This window comes from Salmo salar, chromosome 16 (assembly GCF_965601325.2).
Source record: "Salmo salar chromosome 16, fSalSal1, whole genome shotgun sequence".
Classification (NCBI taxonomy): Eukaryota; Metazoa; Chordata; class Actinopteri; order Salmoniformes; family Salmonidae; genus Salmo; species Salmo salar.
The window spans coordinates 76735092-76757500 of NC_138306.1; the positions used below are offsets into that span (position 1 = coordinate 76735092).

Here is a 22409-nt window from a genome sequence, read left to right on the forward strand (position 1 = left end):
AATTATTAGTTATTTTGATGTTGGGAAGAGCTTACAAGTTAAGCATTTCACTGTACTTTTGTGCCTGTGCAACAGTGTAGGTTCCGTCCCTCTCTTCGCCCCAACCCGGGCTCGAACCAGGGACCCTTGCACACATCAACAACTGACACCCACAAAGCATCGTTACCCAGCCGCGGCCCTTGCAACGCAAGGGGAAACCCTACTTCAAGTCTCAGAGCAAGTGACGTCACTGATTGAAATGCTATTAGGGCGCACCACCGCTAACTAACTAGCCATTTCACATCGGTTACACCTGTGACAAAACTTTAACTTGTGATAGTTTGAAAGGGTGCACATCCAACTGTCACCATAGGGAGGCAGCGAAGTGCCACCAAATGGCCAGAATGTGAAGTGGCTCCAGACAGGCAAGTACTATGTTGAACATTTGATGAAAATAAAGCACCACATAATTAAAACAAACCACACATTCACATGACTTTAGCAGTGAAGTCTTTATTACATGATAACTCACTAGATTATTATTGAAAGTATAATAATGAATCTCAATAGTTCAGAGTACAAAAGTAGCTAAATGACTAATGCAAACCGCTGGGGTGGATAACTTCATTCCAGATGTGCTGTGATGGCGCATGCATTAAACATTTCACAGTGCATCTACACAAGCCTTCCACTACAACCTATGAACCCCCCCCCCTCTCTGACAGCAGCGCCACAACCAACCCTCCTACAGTAACTGCAGTTCAGAGCCCTAATGGCCCCCAGTCGGCCCCAAAATAGCAGTGTAAGTCAAGTGAGACAAGCCATACAGGCCAGGAAGATGTGCAGTAAGCTATGAAGACCCATGCAGGCAGTCATCCCTGCCCCGTGTGATCAGCGGGATATGGCAGACATTTCTGTCAATCAAAGGAGGATGAACTAGGAGGGGAGCTTGTATTAACATACAGTAACATCAATGCTATGGAAGCAGATGAGTCATTATTGGAGACGTTATTGAACAATAAGTCCCTTTCATAGAATTCCCTCCTTGACAGGTTCATTTGCTAAGAAAGTAACTCTGAAGTGTTCTGTTTACAAATGTTAGGCCTGGAGTAGAGACCATTAGGAATTAGAATATTCATGAATAATAATAATTAGGTCTATTGTGATGTATTCAAATAGAATGTAATTTGTACTCCTCGATGAGTGAAACATTGTAAATCGCTGAGCTAGTGATGGCAGCATGCCACAGGTGATTGGCGGCACTTTAATTGGGAGGACGGGCTCGTGGTAATGACTGGAGCGCAATAGGTGGAATGGTATCAAATACATCAAACGCATAGTTTGACGCCATTCCATTCGCGCCGTTTCAGCCATTACTATGAGCCAGCCTCCACTGCAGCATGCGCACACATCTTACAGACAGGAAAATGATGGATCCAGTACACAGTAGGAAATGAGTCTATAGACAGGGTTTGTTACAGGGTTCTGAATTACAAGTCACAATGAATCCAAAGAAAGTTGATCCCCCGGTGTCTCTCTAGAGAGGACTACAACATCTCTCTCTCACACTACCATGCCTGACCATGAACATATACAAAGCAAATGAGGAAGTAAAACATTTTTTTTTACAGCAAAAATATTCAAAACATCCCTTGCTCTTTATTCTCTATCTACTTCTCTTTTTCTCAAGTGTCTAATATTGTTCCAAATGGAGGACGAAAGAAAAATTAAATATGAAATGATAAGAGATGAATGTCTCTCGCTCTCTTTTCCTTTCTCTCTCTCTCTCTCTCTCTTCATGAAAAGGCAGGGCTTTGAGAGGCGACTCCCCCTAGTGTTAGAGAGGATGTATTACATGTCCCAACAGCATCCTCCCAGGGCCAGGTTGTCATTGACTTCTGAGAGGCAGATGTGGGAGACATGCTTTGTGGAGGATGTTAGAGCGCCCCCTCTCTCTGCCGCTCACTGCATGACGCCGGGGGTGATGTCCGGACGCCGTGTCTGGATGATTTTGGGGCGAGGGGGGCGGTTGCTGCTGCTGGTGCTTCCTTCTGTGTCGTCTTCGCCCCCCGAGCTGTCCTGCTCGTTCTCACACACGTGGACCACTACGCTGGGGGTGGTGGGGGTGCCGGTGTGCAGCTCGTACTTCTCACCTAATTTAGAGTTGGAGAGAGGACCGTTAACACTGTAGGACTGGACACAATCAAACTGATGGCAATACAAAGGACAGCTACTGTAATTCCATCATATTGAATTAAAATCAATTCTAATTTTAACTAATTCTAATTTTAGGTTCCCATCCTCATTGTAGCAAGTGTGTGTGTGTGTGTGTGTGTGTGTGTGTGTGTGTTGTACCTGGCCCTAGTTTGGAGATGGCACAGAGAAGGTCGTAGTTGATGACGGGCACGGCGTCCGGGGCCTGCTGCCACCCCACCGGTGGCGAGGCTGGGGGGGAGATCAGGAACTGTTTGTCTGGTTTAGGGGGCTCCAGGCGGGGACTGCCTATGAGGACGGACTGCAGGGCAGACGGGGGGGGGAAGAGGCTCAATGTAGATCAATGGAATCAATCAGTGCTAAACCAAATAGTGATGAACACGTTTTTAATTTTTTTTTTTAACCTTTATTTAACGAGGCAAGTCAATTTAGAACAAATTCTTATTTACAATGACGGCCTACTTGTAAAGCCCACCCGGCCAAACCCTCCTCTAACCCGGACGATGCTGGGCCAATTGTGTGCCGCCCTATGGGACTCCCGATCACGGCAATAGAGCCCGGGATCGAACCCGGGTCTGTAGTGACGCCTCCAGCGCTGTGATGCAGTGCTTAGACCGCTGCGCCACTCGGGAGCTAGTATTTGTAATGTAAAGCATATTTCCACTACCAAAAGTTACTGAAATTATGGGGGCATTGGGTGATGTACAGAAGTCGTGTACCTGTGCGAAGTAGAGGCGCATCTCTTTGCCGTTGAAGTCGCTCTTGTGCAGTCGAAGCCGCGCCTCAGCGGCGGCCAGTGCATCGCTGAAGTTGATTCTCACACGCCGGAAACTCTTAAAGAACTGGAAGTTTACGTCCGGGTCGAAGGAGCGGAACAGAGACTCAAAACTGGCCTATAGGAGGAGAGAGAGAAGAGAGAGGAGAGAGAGGGAGAGAGGGCGAGAGAGAAGAGAGAAGAGGGTGAGGGGGGGGTGAGAGGGCGAGAGAGAGGGTGAGAGAGAGGGCGAAACAGAAAGAGAGGGTGAGAGGGCGAGAGAGAAAGAGAGGGCGAGAGAGACGGTACAGTACAAGTGAGTTCGATAGTGATGTTGCCACACAGCATTAGTAATGGGATGATGTAATACATTAAATACATAATCGTCTGTTTACCCAGAAATAGGCTATGCTTCTCAAAACTGCTCAGTCACCATGATCCCACTGATAATAATAGTCTAACTAACATTAACTACAGTTATGGGACTGTGGCCAGGGAGAGAACCAGCAGTGGGAGAGAAGCCCAACAAAAAGCCCAAGACCAAGGGGCTCAGCGGTCTAGGACACTGCATCGCAATGCTAGAGGCGTTAGTACAGACCCGGGTTTGATCCCAGGCTGTGCCGCAGCCGGCCGCGACTGGGAGACCCATGAGGCGGCGCACAATTGTCCGGGTTATGGGAGGGTTTGGCCGGTCGAGATGTCCTTGTCCCATCACGCTTTAGTGACTCCTGTGGCGGGCCGGGCGCATGCACGCTGACACGGTCGCCAGTTGTACGGTGTTTCCTCCGACACATCGGTGCGGCTGGCTTCCGGGTTAACCGGGCATTGTGTCAAGACGCACGGCTCTCGACCTTCGCCTCTCCTGAGTCCGTACAGGAGTTGCAGCGATGGGACAATTGGATACCCCACAATTGGGGAGAAAAAGGGGTAAAAAATAAAAACCCTAGACCAGTCCAGGCACAATGACAATAAAACCAAACCCTATAAAGGCAAATGCATGGTGATTTGAAAGGCAAATTTATCAAGTGTATGAAGACTTGTTACCTTTCCTGAAAACCCTGTCACCAACCTCGTTTCATATCTTCAGTCTTTCAGGGCTAACGTTACCCGCCCCCGCCCTTCTAAAAATAGCTGCTGCAAAATGCTTGACTAAACTATCCCCTTAAAATGAGGAACACTGCCCGGTTGTCATGGCAACCCTGCTCAACTTGTGCGTGCCTGGCCTTGGTGAGCGTCGGGGGTCCGTCGCTAAAGAAAGACCCAGTGTGACAGCGGTCTGATAGGAGCTCAGCTCAGACCATGAGGACCGCTGCATCTCATTCGTCTAAAGCAGATCTAGGAACAGATTACCTAACCATTACAACCACTGGGAAATGGACCTCAAAGGCTACAGAATCTGACCTTAGATCAGTTTTAGGAGACAGATCAGAGGCGACATATAAAGCCTTCTTACCCGGGACTCAGGCCTGTCAAACACTTCCTGGTTGGTCACCGAAGCAACCAGGCAGAAGGCGTTACACTTGATGGTCTTGAGGTGCATGATGGGAAGGGCAGGGAGGCAGAGGCCTTTCCACCTGATAATGCGGGAGGTCAGAGTTTGTGAGGAGGGGCCGGGATGAAGATGACAGGTGTGGGGGGGTTGCGCCGCCTTCCCCAGCGTGAGGGTTGAGGGAGATCTCGTTCCCACAAAAAAAAAATAACCCTTATTTTTCCCGTTTCCCTTACTTCCTCCTCTTCTATTACCCTCTTCAAATTCCCCTTTTCTCTTCTCTCTCTCTGTCTGTACAGTCCACACCCCACTAAGAGAGCTGCAAAAGCCTGCAGTCCTGGCCAAATGAAGAACCAAACAAAAATGTCCAGTGACGTCCAAGCCGGAACCAGATAGCTACTGAGCAGCTAGCCCAGGTCCAGAGTTAGCAACGTTAGCGATAGCTCTCAGGTTCCACCCTTGGCAGTGAGGTCTGTAGGACAGAGACAGGCAGCTACACGACAGCTGAAAACAGTCCTCCGTCTAGGCTATAGAACATTCCAACGAGACTAGGGGCTGCATTTGTAAAAGTCTCATATAATTCAGCCTTCTTTCTGTCTGGTCTCTAGCTCTCTCTGCCTCTGCAGCCACTTATATGAGAGTCACAACTACTGACGTACACCACAGCCCCTCCCTCTCTCTCTTCTCTTCCTTCGTTCCATGGTTCATTCACTCCCAGCCAACCCGCTGACACAGGGGGTGTGTCCTTCCTTTCTCTCCTCCCTCCATCCCCCCCTCAGACATAGTCCCTCCCGCTCTCCTTCGCTGACTAATTAGAGAGGCAGTGAGACGAGAGAGAGAGAGAGACAGAGGACTGGAAAATAACGAAATCAAGCCTTAGTAGACTGAAGTGTTAATCTCTTCACTCTTCTCTCTCTCTCTCACTCACACAACACACAAAATATATGACAAATCTGTTGCTTAGTTGTGAATGGAAAATATGTGCAAATCAGAAACTGAGTCCATGACTCTGACACAATAAAGCCACACACACACTGAATCAGCTTATCGGGGCACTTGACTCTGGCCTGCTGAGCGTCAGTCGTGGAAAACACACGTCATTCTGGGTATAAATACGCCCGAGAGCTTCACTACAGAGAGACACAGACGGGGGGGGAGAGGAGAGAGAGAGAGAGAGAGAGAGAGAGAGAGAGAGAGGGAGAGAGAGAGAGAGAGAGAGAGAGAGAGAGAGAGAGAGAGAGAGAGAGAGAGAGAGACACAGACGAGAGAGAGAGATGGACTAAAAGAGAGAGGTGGCAGAAACACAGAGTATATGAGAGAAAGGGAGAGAGACAGCCTGAAAAACAGAGGTCTGTGTGGAGAGTAAGGGAAGAAGAGAGAGAGATGAAGGAGAACTGGTTCTTATGGAAAGTATGCGGCTGGAGGCTTGATAACACAGAAGCTTGTATGAGAGTGGTATTAATAGCACTGAGGTGCTGTGAGAGGAAAAATGGATGAGAGAGAGAGACTAAAGTAAAGGCTAAGCATGTGTGTCTATAATGTATGTGCTAAATGTAGTATACACTTGTTTGTGTGTTAGTAGTATAGTGACAATCTGTGTGTGTGTGTGTGTGTGTGTGTGTGTGTGTGTGTGTGTGTGTGTGTGTGTGTGTGTGTGTGTGTGTTAGAAAGCAAATGTTCCAGTGAGGGAATGGAAAATAGGAATATGAAACCAAAACAGAGGATGGAAAAAATGCCCCACCCCCCACAATGAGTGTTATGCAAAGTGTCTCTGAAAGAGTAAGTGTGGGTGTGTGTGAGACTAACTAACAGGGTAGGACAAAGGTCTGGAGATGGTTAACACACACACGTACACCGTCCCACACACACACACACACACACACACACACACACACACACACACACACACACACACACACACACACACACACACACACACACACACACACACACACACACACACACACACACACACACGGTGGGACAGAGGTCTGGAGATGTTTAACAAGAACAAACACAAACACTCACATTAAACCTCAGCTGCTCTGCAGGGAGGAAGAGGAGGGGAGGCACATGTTTCCATACAACACCCACGAACTTTAAAAACTAGCCTACACATCCATTTTCTCAAGACTACACCCACAGGCCTACATGCAAGTTAACAGCATAGAGGTATTGTGTCTGGACACTCGACTGACACTTTTTGACAACACTACTTGTATTCTGCATGCAGAGATAATCAACTCTTGTCTGAGATGTTGTCTCCAGCTGCTGCTACATGAAAGGTAGTGAGTAACCAATCATACTAGCCGTTTGCTGTGACTGACAAGCCAGTCGGCTAGAAGACAGAACCTAGAACAACAGAGTGTGACCTCAGACAGTGACAGGTGGAACCTCAGAACTGGTTGTATATTCTAGAACACTCCACCATTGTCTGATCTGAGTGGCAGAAACAGCAGGAAAGACCAAAGTGTCACTGATAGTTATGAAGAGCACCGGAAACCAGACAGCACAGACGCATGCACGCACGCACACCTTCACATCAAAGACTAGACAACAAAGAGATTCTGTCCCCCCAGCACATCGTAGAGAGAGACAAGTGCACAGAGGTTGTACTCAGGCAGAGTACTGAAGGTGCAATATGCAGAAATCTCTCCACCATTTCCTGGTTGCTAAAATTCTAAATTGTTCGCCTAATTTCAGTTTGTGACAAAACAAGTGTAGAGAATCATTGTACCATCTAAACCGCTGTGAAATATATTTTCTATAAACAAAAATATTGAATTTGCAGCTGTTTGAAGCTAGTGTACAAAACTGAAAGTAAAAGACGCGAAAACAAAACATAAGAACGGGAAGAATAGAAATAGCACACATAGAACAGATATACTGCTTCTTAGACTTGCATTCAATGAGAATGGCAGATCTATAACTCACATTTATATGTGAATTTGGTAAATTGCCCAGAAAAGTTACATCATGTAGCTTTAAGCCTACCAGCTGCAGTCTGGTACTAGCGTGCAAGAACACACACACTACACACACTACCTGCTCTGTTCTCTCTCCAGGCCTGAGGCTTTGTGAATCAAATATCTCTACCACGCAAATCCCTCAGTGAGTACAGTAAGACAGTACAGGTCACAGTTTACATTAGGTAACCTCTGGGGTGTCACGTGTGTGGCCAGTCCCTGGTGGTGACCTGTATTAAAATGTCCTGTTGTAATATTGTGTGACCCTTACTGCAGGAGGGAAGCCATTTTGATTTGGACAGGACAGTTTACCGGATTAAGGGCAGGGATGGGTCTTAAAACTAGATGGATATCTGAATAGGATGGAAACGTTGTGTGTCTTTGTCAAACATTCCTAAAGGAGAACACAGTGTTGATGCACACAGCGGAATATTCCGTCACATGATCTCTCAGCTGACTCAAAGCTCCTTAAAGGACGTGACCCTCTGAAAAGAAAAACACTTTTATTCCAAACAGTCAAGTTTTTATGACCTTTACCCTGTTTCACTTCCTTCTAAGCCCAATTGATTATTTAATCATTGATCTCTCTCTGTGTGTGTGTGTGTGTGTGTGTGTGTGTGTGTGTGTGTGTGTGTGTGTGTGTGTGTGTGTGTGTGTGTGTGTGTGTGTGTGTGTGTGTGTGTGTGTGTGTGTGTGTGTGTGTGCGTGTGTGTGTGTGCGTGTGTGTGTGTGGCTTGACCAGCTGTTCTGGTTTGATCACCTGTCTCACTGTTTCTGCCCCCTCCCTTCCATGGAAGAGGCCATCAGTAGGAAAATACATTTCAGCTGAATCCGACACTATTCACCAATGTCACCACACCAGACAGGCCTCTATGTTAAACAATGTGTAAATTCCAACCAGCATTGACTTCTGTTTGCCGTTACTCACAACAGTACTGTTTGTATGGCCCATAGTGGTCTGTAGTAGACCCATGGTGAGTTGACACTTAGTTCTCATAAACAAAGCAACAGTGTGTGGTAGGGCTGACCCCAATTAGTTGACTGGTTGATGGTCGACCGAGGCCAAGTTTTTCCTTTTCTCCTTTGTTTGGAGCGCTCCTGTCAATGTTGAGTAAGGACGCGCACCTGATTATGCATTGAAGTAGGCCTATATGCTACCTGGCCTATGTGCAAATGTAGGCATATAAATGTGCCCATTTGGGGATATGATTGTATTTCTGATTGGCTTAATGCACCACCACTAATGAGCTGTGGAGCTTCTCAAAGTAATGTTTTCTTCACCTAAAACAGTAAGCAAACAAAGTCTGTTTTTACATTCATTGAGAATGACAACCGGTCAAAAGTTTTAGAACATCTACTCATTCAAGGGTTTTTCTTCATTTTTACTATTTTCTACATTGTAGAATAAGAGCGAAGACATCAAAACTATGAAATAACACAAATCATGTAGTAACCAAAAAAGTGTTAAAGAAATCTATTTTAGCCACCCTTTGCCTTGATGACAGCTTTGCACATTCTTGGCATTCTCTCAACCAGCTTCATGAGGTAGTCACCTGGAATGCATTTCAATTAACAGGTGTGTCTTCTTAAAAGTTAATTTGTGGAATTTCTTTCTTAATGCATTTGAGCCAATCAGTTGTGTTGTGACAAGGTAGGGTGGCTATTAGAGGCCGACCGATTAACTTCTTTGGGATAGGGGGCAGTATTTTCACGGCCGGATAAAAAACGTACCCGATTTAATCTGGTTACTACTCCTGCCCAGAAACTAGAATATGCATATAATTAGTAGATTTGGATAGAAAACACTAAAGTTTCTAAAACTGTTTGAATGGTGTCTGTGAGTATAACAGAACTCATATGGCAGGCCAAAAGCTGAGAAGATTCCATACAGGAAGTGCCCTGTCTGACAATTTGTTGTCCTTCTGTTGCATCTCTATCGACATTACAGCATCTGTGCTGTAACGTGACACTTTCTAAGGCTTCCATTGGCTCTCTAAAGCCGCCAGAAAGTGGAATGGGGTGTCTGCTGTCTCTGGGCAAAGTACAGCAGCAGAGTTTGTAAGTGGTCAGCCTGGGGACAGTGAGACTGGAGATGCGCGGTCACAAGACTTCTCCATTTTTTTCTTTCAGCCTTTGAATGAATACAACATTGCCCAGTTGGAATATTATCGCTATTTTATGAGAAAAATAGCATAAAAATTGATTTTAAACAGCGTTTGACATGCTTCTAAGTACGGTAATGGAATATTTTGAATTTTTTGGTCACGAAATGCGGATAGTGACCTGAATGCACAAACAAAACTGAGGTATTTGGATATAACTATGGATTATTTGGAACCAAAACAACATTTGTTGTTGAAGTAGAAGTCCTGGGAGTGCATTCTGATGAAGAACAGCAAAGGTAATCAAATTTTTCTAATAGTAATTCTGAGTTTAGGTGACCCCGAAGTTGGTGGATGTCAAAATAGCTAGCTGTGATGGCTGAGCTATGTACTCAGAATATTGCAAAATGTGCTTTCGCCGAAAAGCTATTTTAAAATCGGACATAGCGATTGCATAAAGGAGTTCTGTATCTATAATTCTTAAAATAATTGTTATGTATTTTGTCAACGTTTATCATGAGTAATTTAGTAAATTCACTGGAAGTTTTCGGTGGGTATGCTAGTTCTGAACATCACATGGTAATGTAAAAAGCTGTTTTTTGATATAAATATGAACTTGATTGAACAAAACATGCATGTATTGTATAACAATGTCCTAGGATTGTCATCTGATGAAGATCATCAAAGGTTAGTGCTGCATTTAGCTGTGGTTTTGGTTTATGTGACATATATGCTTGCTTGGAAAATGGCTGTGTGATTATTTGTGTCTATGTACTCTCTTAACATAATCTAATGTTTTGCCTTCGCTGTAAAGCCTTTTTGAAATCGGACAATGTGGTTAGATTAATGAGAGTCTTATCTTTAAAATGGTGTAAAATAGTTGATTGTTTGAGAAAATTGAATTGAGGTATTTTAGTTGGTTTTGTATTTCGCGCCGTGCGATGCCATTGGCTGTTGGCTAGGGGTTCCGCAGGCGGAACGTCTGTCCTCAACAGGTTAATCGGAATGGCCGATTAATTAGGGCCGATTTCAAGTTTTCATAACAATCTGTAATCGGCATTTTTGGACACCGATTGTGGCCGATTCCTTTTTTTTTATACCTTTATTTAACTAGGCAAGTCAGTTAAAAACACATTCTTATTTTCAATGACGGCCTAGGAACGGTGGGTTAACTGCCTTGTTCAGGGGCAGAACGACGGATTTTTACCTTGTCAGCTCGGGGATTCAATCTTGCAACCTTCCGGTTACTAGTCCAACAATCTAACCACCTGCCTTACATTGCACTCCACGAGGAGCCTGCGTGGCAGGCTGACTACCTGTTACGCGAGTGCAGCAAGACGCCAAGGTAAGTTGCTAGCTAGCATTAAACTTATCATATAAAAAACAATCAACCTTAACATAATCACTAGTTAACTACACATGGTTGATGATATTACTAGTTTATCTAACGTGTCCTGCGTTACATATAATCGATGCGGTGCCTGTTAATTTATCATCGAATCACAGCCTACTTCTCCAAACGGGTGATGATTTAACAAGCGCATTCGCGAAAAAAGCACTGTCGTTGCACCAATGTGTACCTAACCATAAACATCAACGCCTTTCTTTAAAATCAATAAACAAGTATATATTTCTAAACCTGCATATTTAGTTAATATTGCCTGCTAACATGACTTTCTTTTAACTAGGGAAATTGTGTCACTTCTCTTGCATTCCGTGCAAGCAGTCAGGGTATATGCAGCAGTTTGGGCCACCTGGCTCGTTGCGAACTGTGTGAAGTCCATTTATTCCTAACAAAGACCGTAATTAATTTGCCAGAATTGTACATAATTATGACATAACATTGAAAGTTGTACAATGTAACAGCAATATTTAGACTTAGGGATGCCACCCCGTTAGATAAAATACGGAACGGTTCCGTATTTCACTGAAAGAATAAACATTTTGTTTTCGAAATGATAGTTTCCGGATTTTACCATATTAATGACCTAATGCTCGTAATTCTGTGTGTTATTATGTTAATTAAGTCTATGATTTGATATTTGATAGAGCAGTCTGACTGAGTGGTGGTAGGCAGCAGCAGGCTCGTAAGCATTCATACAAACAGCACTTTCGTGCGTTTGCCAGCAGCTCTTCGTTGTGCTTCAAGCATTGAGCTGTTTATGACTTCAAGCCTATCAACTCCCGAGATTAGGCTGGTGTAACCGAAGTGAAATGGCTAGCTAGGGGGTGCGCGCTAATAGCGTTCCAATCGGTGACAGCTCTCGCTCTGAGACCTTTAACTAGTTGTTCCCCTTGCTCTGCAAGGGCCACGGCATTTGTGGAGCAATGGATAACGATGCTTCGAGGGTGGCTGTTTTCGATGTGTTCCTGGTTCGAGCCCAGGTAGGGGCGAGGAGAGGGACGGAAGCTATACTGTTACACTGGCAATACTAAAGTGCCTATAAGAACATCCAATAGTCAAAGGTATATGAAATACAAATGGTATAGAGATAAATAGTCCTATAATTCCTATAATAACTACAACCTAAAACTTCTTACCTGGGAATATTGAAGACTCATGTTAAAAGGAACCACCAGCTTTCATATGTTCTCATGTTCTGAGCAAGGAACTTAAACGGTAGCTTTCTTCTTTATTATATTAAGTTAAAATAAGTGTTCATTCAGTATTGTTGTAATTGTCATTATTACAAATAAAATAAAAAAAATATATATATATATATATTTTTTTTTCCTTTCTCTTTATTTATTTATTTATTTATTAAATCGGCCGATTAATCGGTAGCAGCTTTTTTGGGGCCCTCCAATAATCGGTATTGGCGGTGAAAACTCATAAACGGTCAACTTCTATTGGGTATACAGAAGATAACCCTATTCGGTAAAAGACCATGTCCATATTATGGCAAAAACAGCTCAAATATGCAAAGAGAAACAACAGTCCATCATTACTTTAAGACAAAGTTCAGTCAATACGGAAAATTTCAAGAACTTTTAAAGTTTCTTCAAGTGCAGTCGCAAAAACCATCAGGCGCTATGATGAAACTGGCTCTCATGAGGACCGCCACAGGAATGGAAGACCCAGAGTTTCCTCTGCTGCAAAGGATAAGTTCATTAGAGTTACCAGCCTCAGAAATCGCATCCCAAAAAATGCTTCATTTTTATTTTATCTTTATTTAACTAGGCAAGTCAGTTAAGAACAAATTCTTATTTTCAATGACAGCCTAGGAACAATGGGTTAACTGCCTTATTCAGGGGCAGAACGACTGATTTTTATCTTGTCAGCTCAGGGATTCAATCTTGCTAACTTTCGGTTACTAGTCCAATGCTGGTCAACTAACAGACACATCTCAACATCAACTGTTCAGAGGAGACCTGTGTGAATCAGGCCTTCATGGTCAAATTGCTGCAAAGAAACCACTACTAAAGGACACCAATACGAAGATGAGCCTTGTTTGGGCTAAGAAACATGAGCAATAGACATTAGACCAGTGGAAATCTGTCCTTTGGTCTGGAGTCCAAATTGGAGATTTTGGGTTCCAACCGCCGTTTCTTTGTGAGACGCGTGTGGGGGTGCTTTGCTGGTGCAACTGTCTGTGATTTATTTAGGAATTCAAAGCACACTTACCCAGCATGGCTACCACAGCATTCTGCAGCGATATGCCATCTCATCTGGTTTGGGCTTAGTGGGACTATAATTTGTTTTTCAACAGAACAATGACCCAACACACATCCAGGCTGTGTAAGGGCTATTTTACCAAGGAGAGTGATGGAGTGCTGCATCAGATGACCTGGCCTCCATAATTTCCCGACCTCAACCAAATTGAGATGGTTTGGGATGAGTCAGACCGCAGAGTGAAGGAAAAGCAGCCAACAAGTGCTCAGCATATGTGAGAACTTCAAGACTGTTGGAAAAGCATTCCAGCCGAAGCTGATTGAGAGAATGCCAAAAGTGTGCAAAGCTGTCATCAAGGCAATGGGTGGCTATTTTGATTACTACATGATTCCATATGTGTTATTTCACAGTTTTGATGTCTTCACTATTATTCAACAATGTAGAAAATAGTAAAAATAAAGAAAAACCCTTGAATGAGTAGGTGTTCTAAAACCTTTGACTGGTAGTGTATTTGAAAAATCTTTACAGCTCTCTCCCTTTCGATAACAACTCAGCGTGAAAGGGAAAAATGTCATGCTCTTATCCAGTGGAAACGTCATAAAATAGACCTACCTGATTACTTCTTATCCATTGCGCAAATAGCCTACAGCTGTGTCTGTCCTGAGGTCACTGGCATAGGAAACTGAGGGCCCAGAATATGTTATACAATGTTGCAAGTTTGCTAGTGTGAGCTAGGCCAGACCCAAGTTAATAGTTGATACAATGTTTCAAGTTCGCTGCAGACAGGCCATGTGTAGCCAATGTGACTAACTGTTTTAGTGGGGAAAACAACCAGGTTCTATATTTCTTTTATCAGGATATTTTATACCTGCAGGCTGCAATGTTTTTATTTGTTGGCTTTATTTAGGCTATTTTTACATAGTTGCAATGGCAACAGAAGTTGCTTTTTAAGTTTGTATAATTTTTATTTAGATTTGGATAGAATTTTGATTAACCACATGACAATAATTTTGAGATACGAAGATGTTATTCTAAACTGTTCCATGAAAAAGTGCATTTGAAAATCATAACTAGCACGCAAATCAGTAGAATTTGTAAGATAAACTGGCATTGCTCATGATAAAAGGTTGTGGACTCCTTGTGTAGCCTATTACCAGCAACTTCAGGAGGATGGTTGGGTCAGGTTAAGGTTTTTTCTTCTGGTTATCTTGATCTCTGGCTCCCTCTTGAGTCATCTGCGTCTTATTTCATCAAACAGTGAGCTTAAAGCATCAGACAAGCTCAACGCATATAGTTGATTTTATTAAAACAAATAGAGTGTGTCTATATGGAAAAATATGTTTAAAAATTCCGATCACTCAATTTTTTACCTGTTTTTTTCCCCTCGATTTAGACACCCTATTTGTTTTAATAAAATCAACTATATGCAGAACGGACGACTTTCGGTCAACCAATATAAATGTTTTTATCGGGACAGCCCTAGTGTGTGGATTTACTCTATTTGCTTTAAACAAATTGCAAGGCATAGGGCCTAGTCTTTGGATGTGGGAATACTACGTAGAACAAAGTCTCTAATTTCTCCCCTTTTCAATCTCATCTCTTCCTGCTTATGACTGCTGTCCTTCCTGTTCCTTCCTTCCTGCCAGCTCCAATGGAAACTCTCTCTGAATCAAAGACTAGCCTACACAGAGCGGAAGAATGTTGTGTACACTGAAAAATACATTAGTCAGATTTCCAACGCAATAACTCAGCCCCTGTGACACATTCACCTGACCTCAGGAAGACTAGATGTTATCAGAGACTGAGATAATGGGAGTATGTACCAGATATGCATTTTACTAAAGATACCAATCTTTGTTTATGATTTAGGCTATATCCTCAAAGTCCAGAAAGGGTTTTGACTGAATAGGGCCCCTGCTTGCCAATTCTCTCCCTGCTGTTGTTCAGGAGGATCTCCTGAGTGACATCTGGCCTAGTTAGAGCACACACACTTTTCCATTGTTCCGATTACAGCGTGTTATCACATAGCCTACTTCAAGTGGCCTTTATCTGACTGACAAAGAGGTCACAGCCTCCTCAGCCAAAACCCCTGACAAGAGATCGGTGAGAGGAGCAGAGATGACTAGACATGTTTGTGCCATATCACTTTCACTTATTGGCTAGCTAAGTGGTCATGAAGGAAAGAAGACAAGGAAAGGAAGCAGTAAAATAAACACTCTTAGGACCTCTGCCTGTGTCCATCTGTCCTTGGCTAAGCTCTGAGATTCTGGCCCAGTTAGGACAGAACCTCAGTTTTTCCAAGCTTCCTGTATTCTGGTCTTGTTATGGGGGAAAATCTTGTAATGTTCTTGCTGATGGAACTGTTCCAACCCCTATGGAATCAGGCAGGGGATGGAAGGGAACCATTTCCATGTGTGTGATAAGGGTGTGAGTGGTGGATTGGAACTACACAACCTAAGACTCATCTTTAGAAAGACACCAATTCTTTGGAGGAGTGGAATGTAATACGATCTTTGGATTGAACATGAGTATGTCACACACACACACACACACACACACACACACACACACACACACACACACACACACAGGTTTAAGTTGTTTAGTAGGGAACCATTGTAATGTAATGCAAGCTTGCTTTGGTTGAATACTTTGATCCACCATAACACACATCCTTACCTTCAGAGTTTGGTCATTGAAAACATCTTCAGTTACTTTGCATGCGATAAGGGCGTTGGGTAGGTCGGTAAACCGCACATCGACCGTTGCCTCAGCACCATCGCTCTTCTCTGATTTCTGCATCTTGCGAACCGTACTTGTTCTAATCGCGCCAGGTTAGTTGTTTCAACTTGCAGTTCGGACCTAGCAGTCACTGTAGCTAAATATACTGTGGTCCTCCGTTAGCTTTCAGCTAGCTAGCTAGCAGAAGCGCTTAGCTACTATCTCATCGCAAGCTCCTTAGATTCGTCATTAATTAATGAGCAAAAGTTAAATAACTAATGTAGCTATGTTGTTTTATGGCCAAATATTTCTCAGTAAATTACATTCAAAATGCATATTACACTAAAAACTGAAAGTACTGTTATAGAGCTGGTGGCCCATCGAATAAAGGAGATGACGTCAAGGGGACGAAAAACAGCTGATGCGATTTTCCGGTTTAGAACTGTCGCAACGCAGCTTCACTGATCACTGCAATTCGGGATTGTCCAAGAGATGACATGTTAACGAGTTTGACTCATACAGTCTGTTTTAGATCAGTGATGTCTACGCAGCGCTTTACCCCATTGCAAATTACTGGAACGCTCTGAAGGTGATGGCACATTAGCTGTCACTGTCAGTGTTGAGTTTTAGACACTGTCATTTTGCCCTGAACTGTTCGTTGCAAATGCCATACTTATGTCTATTGAAGTGACGTCTATTTATTTATATGTAAATGACCTGCAATTTTATCATATTTAATACCATCATAGACAAAGCAATACTGCCCTCTAACGTTGAAAAACGTAAGGCCTACAATCAGCAGTAGATGATTTGACTCTTCTTTATTTGAAGAGTATGATGGAAGCATCATCAATATGTTTAGATCGAAGAATGAAATTAAAAAGAGTAATTATTTATAAGGTTATTCATCCTTTTGTACCAAAATTCTCTTGTGTGAATAATTAAAGTTGGTCAACAATGCAATCCTTTACCTTCCAATGCCTCTGCCTGTAGGTCTACCTCTGACTGTCAGACAGTGGTTTTATAGGTCTACTCTGCCTAAAGCCTGAAAGAGGATAAGGGATTGTACTAGGACAACTGTGGTTTACTGAAAAGCTAACTCAGTGCATCCTCCCTGACCTCAGCAGAGGCTCAGCCTATGAGTTATGTTAAAGGAGAACTGAAAACTGCAAAGGGGTCAGAAGGGGGGTTAAAGATGGTTTGGGGTTGGGGAAAGTGTGGCAGGTTGGATGTGTTTTAGGATCGGGGGGGGAGGGGTTCAGCCATGTATGGAGGCAGCCATTGGGAGGAGGATATTGTTAGGGAAGTGGTTGAATGGATGGGGGTTGGAGTGGAGTAGAGGGGCTTGGGGTATGGGGAGGGATGTGGGATACTGGGGCTATGCTGGGCTAGGCATGGTTGTGGGGGTATAGGCTCTGGAGCTGGGCTGGGGGGATATAGGCTCTGGAGCTGGGCTGGGGGGATATAGGCTCTGGAGCTAGGCTGGGGGGATATAGGCTCTGGGCAGATTTAAATGAGGCAGGCTGGTCATGTGGGGGATCAACTTCTGAAACTCAGCCTAATCCTTTGGAGAAGGAGAGAGAGAGAGAGAGAGAGAGAGAGAGAGAGAGAGAGAGAGAGAGAGAGAGGCGAAGAGATTGTACTTTGACCAACTGTACACAGGCACTAATTACAGATTGGAGCCCCAGGCAGCGACAACTAGAAGCTGTGTGTGCGTCCGTGGAACCTACAAACACACACTTATCCAACTTTCTCAAACTTGGCTTGAACTCCTGGACACATACTCGTTGGAACCTTGAACACACTCCTTCCCAGTGTGTGTTGGTCTTCCAGTAACCATGGCTCAGTCTGAACCTAATGGCCTCAGCCCGGACCTCTCCAATGGAGCCATCATCCACAGCCCTATAGGAACCTGTACCGACCCGGACAGACAGAGACAACGAGATGAAGAGGAGGAGGAGGAGGAGGATGTAGAACTAGCAGAGGAGGTGTTAGAACTGGGGGAGGAGGTGGGCGAGGACATGGAGGACATTGGGATGACAGGTGAGGGGGAAGGTGCAGCTGATCATTTCGAAGTGACGATGCAAGCTAGCGGGAGCGGAGGAAAGGAGGGAGAGGAGGGGGAGAGGGGGATTGAAGAGGAGGTTGGTTTACAGGAAAAGAGAGAGGGAGATAAAGGGGAGGGGGAGCGGACCGTGCCAGTTGTTGTAATTGAAGAGGAGCAGGAGAAATCTGTAGAGGCTGTTGAAGAAGAGAAGTCCGCTGAGAGAGAGGAGTCAGCAGGGGCGGACAAAGAGAGAGAAATAGAGGAGAGAGAACCTCCTCTCCCCCCACCACCCCCTAGTTTACCTGAAACGGAGTCCATTAATGATGAGGTAGAGAGGAAAGACGAGGAGACATCTTCAGAGGCAGAAAAGGCACAAATCGTTTTGCCTGTTGATGAGACAGAGAAGACAGACGACGATGTCAGTTTGACGACAACAGAACCGCCAGTCCCGTCCACTAATGATGAGGTGGAGAGTAAAGAAGAGCTGTGTACAGAGAGTCGAAAGCCAGAAACCACATCCACTACAGATGAGTTAGCGAAGGGAGAGCAGAGTGGCGGTCAGGACGCAGAGATGCCCATCAGCCAGGTGACTAATGATGATGGCATGGCGAGAGTGAGTGATGAAAGCGGGAGTCAAGTGACTGAGGACTGTCAAACTGTGTCCACTAGTGATGTGGTCAGAGAGACACGGCAGGAGGAAGGACAGGAAGAGGAGCCTAAACATCAGCCAGCCAATGACAATGAAGGAGAGAGTGAGGAAAGTAACAATAAATTGGCAAAAAATCGACAGGTTTCACAAAAAGAGAGGGATGAGAACCAGCAGGGAAGTGAGAAGAGTACAGAGAAAAAAAAGGAGGTTAAAAGCCCTGTTACAGAGGAACAGGGAGAGACAACTAAAGCAGTTTTAGAGAAAAAAGAGGAGGGGCATCAAGCGACAGAGCACCAGCCCCCGTTGTTCGTTACCAAGGACTTCATAGAGCTTGGAGTCGTCAAGAGTCAGGCAACCACGGCTCAACAACCACAGGATGTTGTCACTCCACCTGTTGAGGTAGAGGGAGGGAGCAAGGCACAGCCACTGATACAGCCCAATGAGAGTCAGGAGGGTGAGAACGGCTCTAAAGAGGAGGGAGGTTTACAACAGACAGAACAGCAGCTACAGGTGGAAGAGGGTGACAGTGATAGGGCAGTGAAGGGAGGTGGTGGGGAGAGGGAAGAGCCGCAACAGGTTGGGGATAATGCGGTGGTAGGGATGGACACAGGAGGCAGCAAAGTAGAGGAGGAGCAAAAGAAGGAGGATAATGTAGACATAGCAGAGGAAGAGAGAAGAGGTGGCGGTATGGAGGAACAGACGGAAAAGGCTTTGGAGCCTGATAATGCTGCCAGAGAAGAGGGGGAAGAGAAAGAAGGCAAAGTTGTAGCTCAGCCACAGGTACAGATACTCAAGGGTTCAGCAGCAGGAGCTACACAGGAGGATGACGACAAGGATTTAGAGCATGTCGAGGAGGCTTTTGAGCTTGAGGAGGGAGGAGACATGGAGAAAGAACAGCCAGGAGAGGTCATTCTGGATGAGCCCGGAGCTGCAGAGGTGGGAGGGGCTGAAGAGATGCATAATCCGGTCCCGGTCTCAGAGATAGGGACGGGAGGAGCAGAGGGAGGGGGTGAGTTGGAGGAACAGCCAGTGACAAACATTGACGATAATCTAGACTCACAATCAGAGGGAGCGATTGAGATGGCGGAAGAGCCAGATGATCTCATTGAGGATGATTCTAAATCTGCATTAGAGGGAGGCAGCAAGAGAGTAGAACAGCCAGTGCCTGCCACTAAGGATGAGCCAGTAAAGTTCGGGAAGGAATACACAGCGAAGGAACGAAGGAAAGAGAAGAAAGAAGAGGTGGAGCTAGGGGTCAAAGGTCGCAAAGCCAGGATAGAGAATGGTTTCCCTGGAACAGAGGAGGTGAAACGACAACTCCTGAATGAGATGCTGCTATCTCCCACAAGGCTGAGACAAGCAGAAATGAAAGAGGAGGCGACAGTAAAAAGAGATAGGGTGACACCCCGCAGAGGGAGCAACGACTGGATCAAGAAGGAGGCCCCAGAGGAGGTGCAGACCCGCAGAGGGAGCAACGACTGGAACAAGAAGGTGGCCCCAGAGGAGGCGCAGACCCGCAGAGGGAGCAATGACTGGATCAAGAAGGCAGCCCCAGAGGAGGTACAGACCAACAGAAGGAGCAACGACTGGAACAAGAAGGTGGCCCCAGAGGAGGTGCAGACTCGCAGAGGGAGCAATGACTGGATCAAGAAGGAGGCCCCAGAGGAGGTGCAGACTCGCAGAGGGAGCAACGACTGGAACAAGAAGGTGGCCCCAGAGGAGGTGCAGACTCGCAGAGGGAGCAATGACTGGATCAAGAAGGCGGCCCCAGAGGAGGTGCAGACCCGCAGAGGGAGCAATGACTGGAACAAGAAGGTGGCCCCAGAGGAGGCGCAGACCCGCAGAGGGAGCAACGACTGGAACAAGAAGGTGGCCCCAGAGGAGGCGCAGACCCGCAGAGGGAGCAACGACTGGAACAAGAAGGCAGCCCCAGAGGAGGAGCAGACCCGCAGAGGGAGCAACGACTGGAACAAGAAGGTGGCCCCAGAGGAGGCGCAGACCCGCAGAGGGAGCAACGACTGGAACAAGAAGGTGGCCCCAGAGGAGGTGCAGACCCGCAGAGGGAGCAACGACTGGAACAAGAAGGCAGCCCCAGAGGAGGAGCAGACCCGCAGAGGGAGCAACGACTGGAACAAGAAGGCGGCCCCAGAAGAAGCGCAGACCCGCAGAGGGAGCAACGACTTGAACAAGAAGGCGGCCCCAGAGGAGGCACAGACCCCCTGGAGGAGGGAGGACTGGGCCAAGAAGGAGGCCCCAGAGGAGGTGCAGACCCGCAGAAGGAGCGATGACTGGATCAAGAAGGCCCCAGAGGAGGCACAGACCCCCGGGAGGAGGGAGGACTGGATTAAGAAGTTGTCTCCAGAGGAGGCGCAGACCCCTGGGCGGAAGGAGGACGGGATTAAGAAGTTGTCCCCAGAGGAAGCACAGACCCCCGGGAGGAGGGAGGACTGGATAAAGGAGCTGAAGTCGGTGCTCAAAGAGGAGGTACTTTCCCCGAAGAGGAGAGAGGAGCCGGTGAAGAAAAAGAAGAAGAAGGTGGTGGTCATGGACGAGGTGCCCACGTTCATGCACCAGAGGACAGAGGTGAAGAAAGAGAAGAAGAAGGTGGTGGTCATGGACGAGGTGCCCACGTTCATGCACCAGAGGACAGAGGTGAAGAAAGAGAAGGAGGCGCAGGGGGAGGAGAAGACGCCAAAGAAGTCTGTGAGGCTGCAGAGCCCAACTCCTCACGGGGAAGACAGGGACAGTCCGGAGCCCCAGGAGTACGAGATCTCCCTCTATGTCAAGGTACAGTAGCACCAACGGTTAACTATGTGTTAGCTATGACATTAAGAACATTGCAGATAGACATGAATGATGAATAAAGCTGACACAATTCCCTTTTTTTAGACGACAGGCAATCACATGTGTTCTATCTACAATACACCCTGTGTAGTACACAGTGAATTTATATCTGAAAGTTCTGTTATGTTGCATCTTCCTGAACAGACCCCAGTGCTCCCTGGTCCTGTAGAGCTACAGGCTGTATCGATCAGCTGATTACCTGAATTGGGTGTGTTACCCTGCACATCCTGTGGGTGCTCAGGACCAGGGCTGAAGAACACTGAAGGGTGTGGTCTAAAATGTATAGATCTCTCAGCCATTGTCTCCGTGTATTGGCAACTCCACTTGTGGCAGGATATAGTTTAGCATGTGTTTAAAGTCAAGTGTAGCTTCTATTCAGGTAACGGCTACAAGATGTATCTGTCCACATGTCACAACAATACAGACCCACCCCTTCTCTTCCTTCTTTCTCTCTCTCTATCTGTCTCCCTCTCTCATCTGGTAATCAAATCAGTGTTTCGGAATCCTCGAGAATGATCTACTTAGCTCGTAATGGAACTTTCCTGTCATCCTGTTCTATAGATTACAAATGCGGCTACATGTAGCGTGCTAGCTAGCATCATAGGAAAACCCATGCCAGCCACTAGCCCTAGCCCACCTTTTATCTTATCTTAGCTACTTAGTGGCTAATTATATTAGTGTCTGGTCTATGGTCATGTTCAGTTGGTCATAAAGGCTAGCTCAGACACTGTCCGGTCAAAGCCCCAGACATTGTTCTGTTGTTGTGGTTGATTCTCCTCTAGCTGGTTTAAAGTAATGCGATTTGACAACTTGAAATGGCCGCCTGTCGGGAGTCGTTGAGAGGGAGAGGCCGTTGTTGTTATCATTAGCCTACTTTCTGTGGCCTGTTCTTCTTTACCACTGAGTGTAGCAACATGGCAACATACAATGATACTGGCTTCGCTTCAGATCTGGGCCTAGAAAATATACTGGAAGGGAGAAGTTAGCAGGTAACTTAATTTACGTCGTAATAAAGACACTGTTTGGCCCTG

The 22409-nt window shown here is 45.6% G+C and overlaps 2 protein-coding genes across 4 annotated transcripts in view; one reads left to right on the forward strand and one right to left on the reverse strand.

Annotated features, from left to right (window-relative positions):
* Window positions 1-472: 472 nt before the first annotated feature.
* LOC106574721 (calcipressin-1) lies at window positions 473-16240 on the reverse strand. Of its 3 annotated transcripts, none has more exons than XM_045697851.2 (4): window positions 15797-16240; window positions 2913-3086; window positions 2335-2494; window positions 473-2132 (listed from the first exon to the last, which is right to left on the reverse strand). In XM_045697851.2, the coding sequence occupies exons 1-4, from the start codon at window positions 15917-15919 to the stop codon at window positions 1942-1944; spliced, it is 648 nt and encodes a 215-aa protein (XP_045553807.1). In that variant the 5' UTR covers window positions 15920-16240; the 3' UTR covers window positions 473-1941. The 3 variants fall into 3 exon arrangements, with proteins under 3 accessions (XP_045553807.1, XP_082819088.1, XP_014006211.1); XM_082962962.1 differs by lacking the exon at window positions 15797-16240 and adding an exon at window positions 13730-13749; XM_014150736.3 differs by lacking the exon at window positions 15797-16240 and adding an exon at window positions 4401-5076.
* Window positions 16241-17345: 1105 nt separating this feature from the next.
* The window catches only part of LOC106574727 (chloride intracellular channel protein 4), a 13120-nt gene continuing 8056 nt past the window's right edge, over window positions 17346-22409 (forward strand). The window contains exon 1 of the mRNA XM_014150742.3: window positions 17346-21321. Within this exon, the coding sequence (XP_014006217.2) occupies window positions 17677-21321 (3645 nt within the window). The 5' untranslated portion in view covers window positions 17346-17676. The remainder of the gene's footprint in view (window positions 21322-22409) is intronic.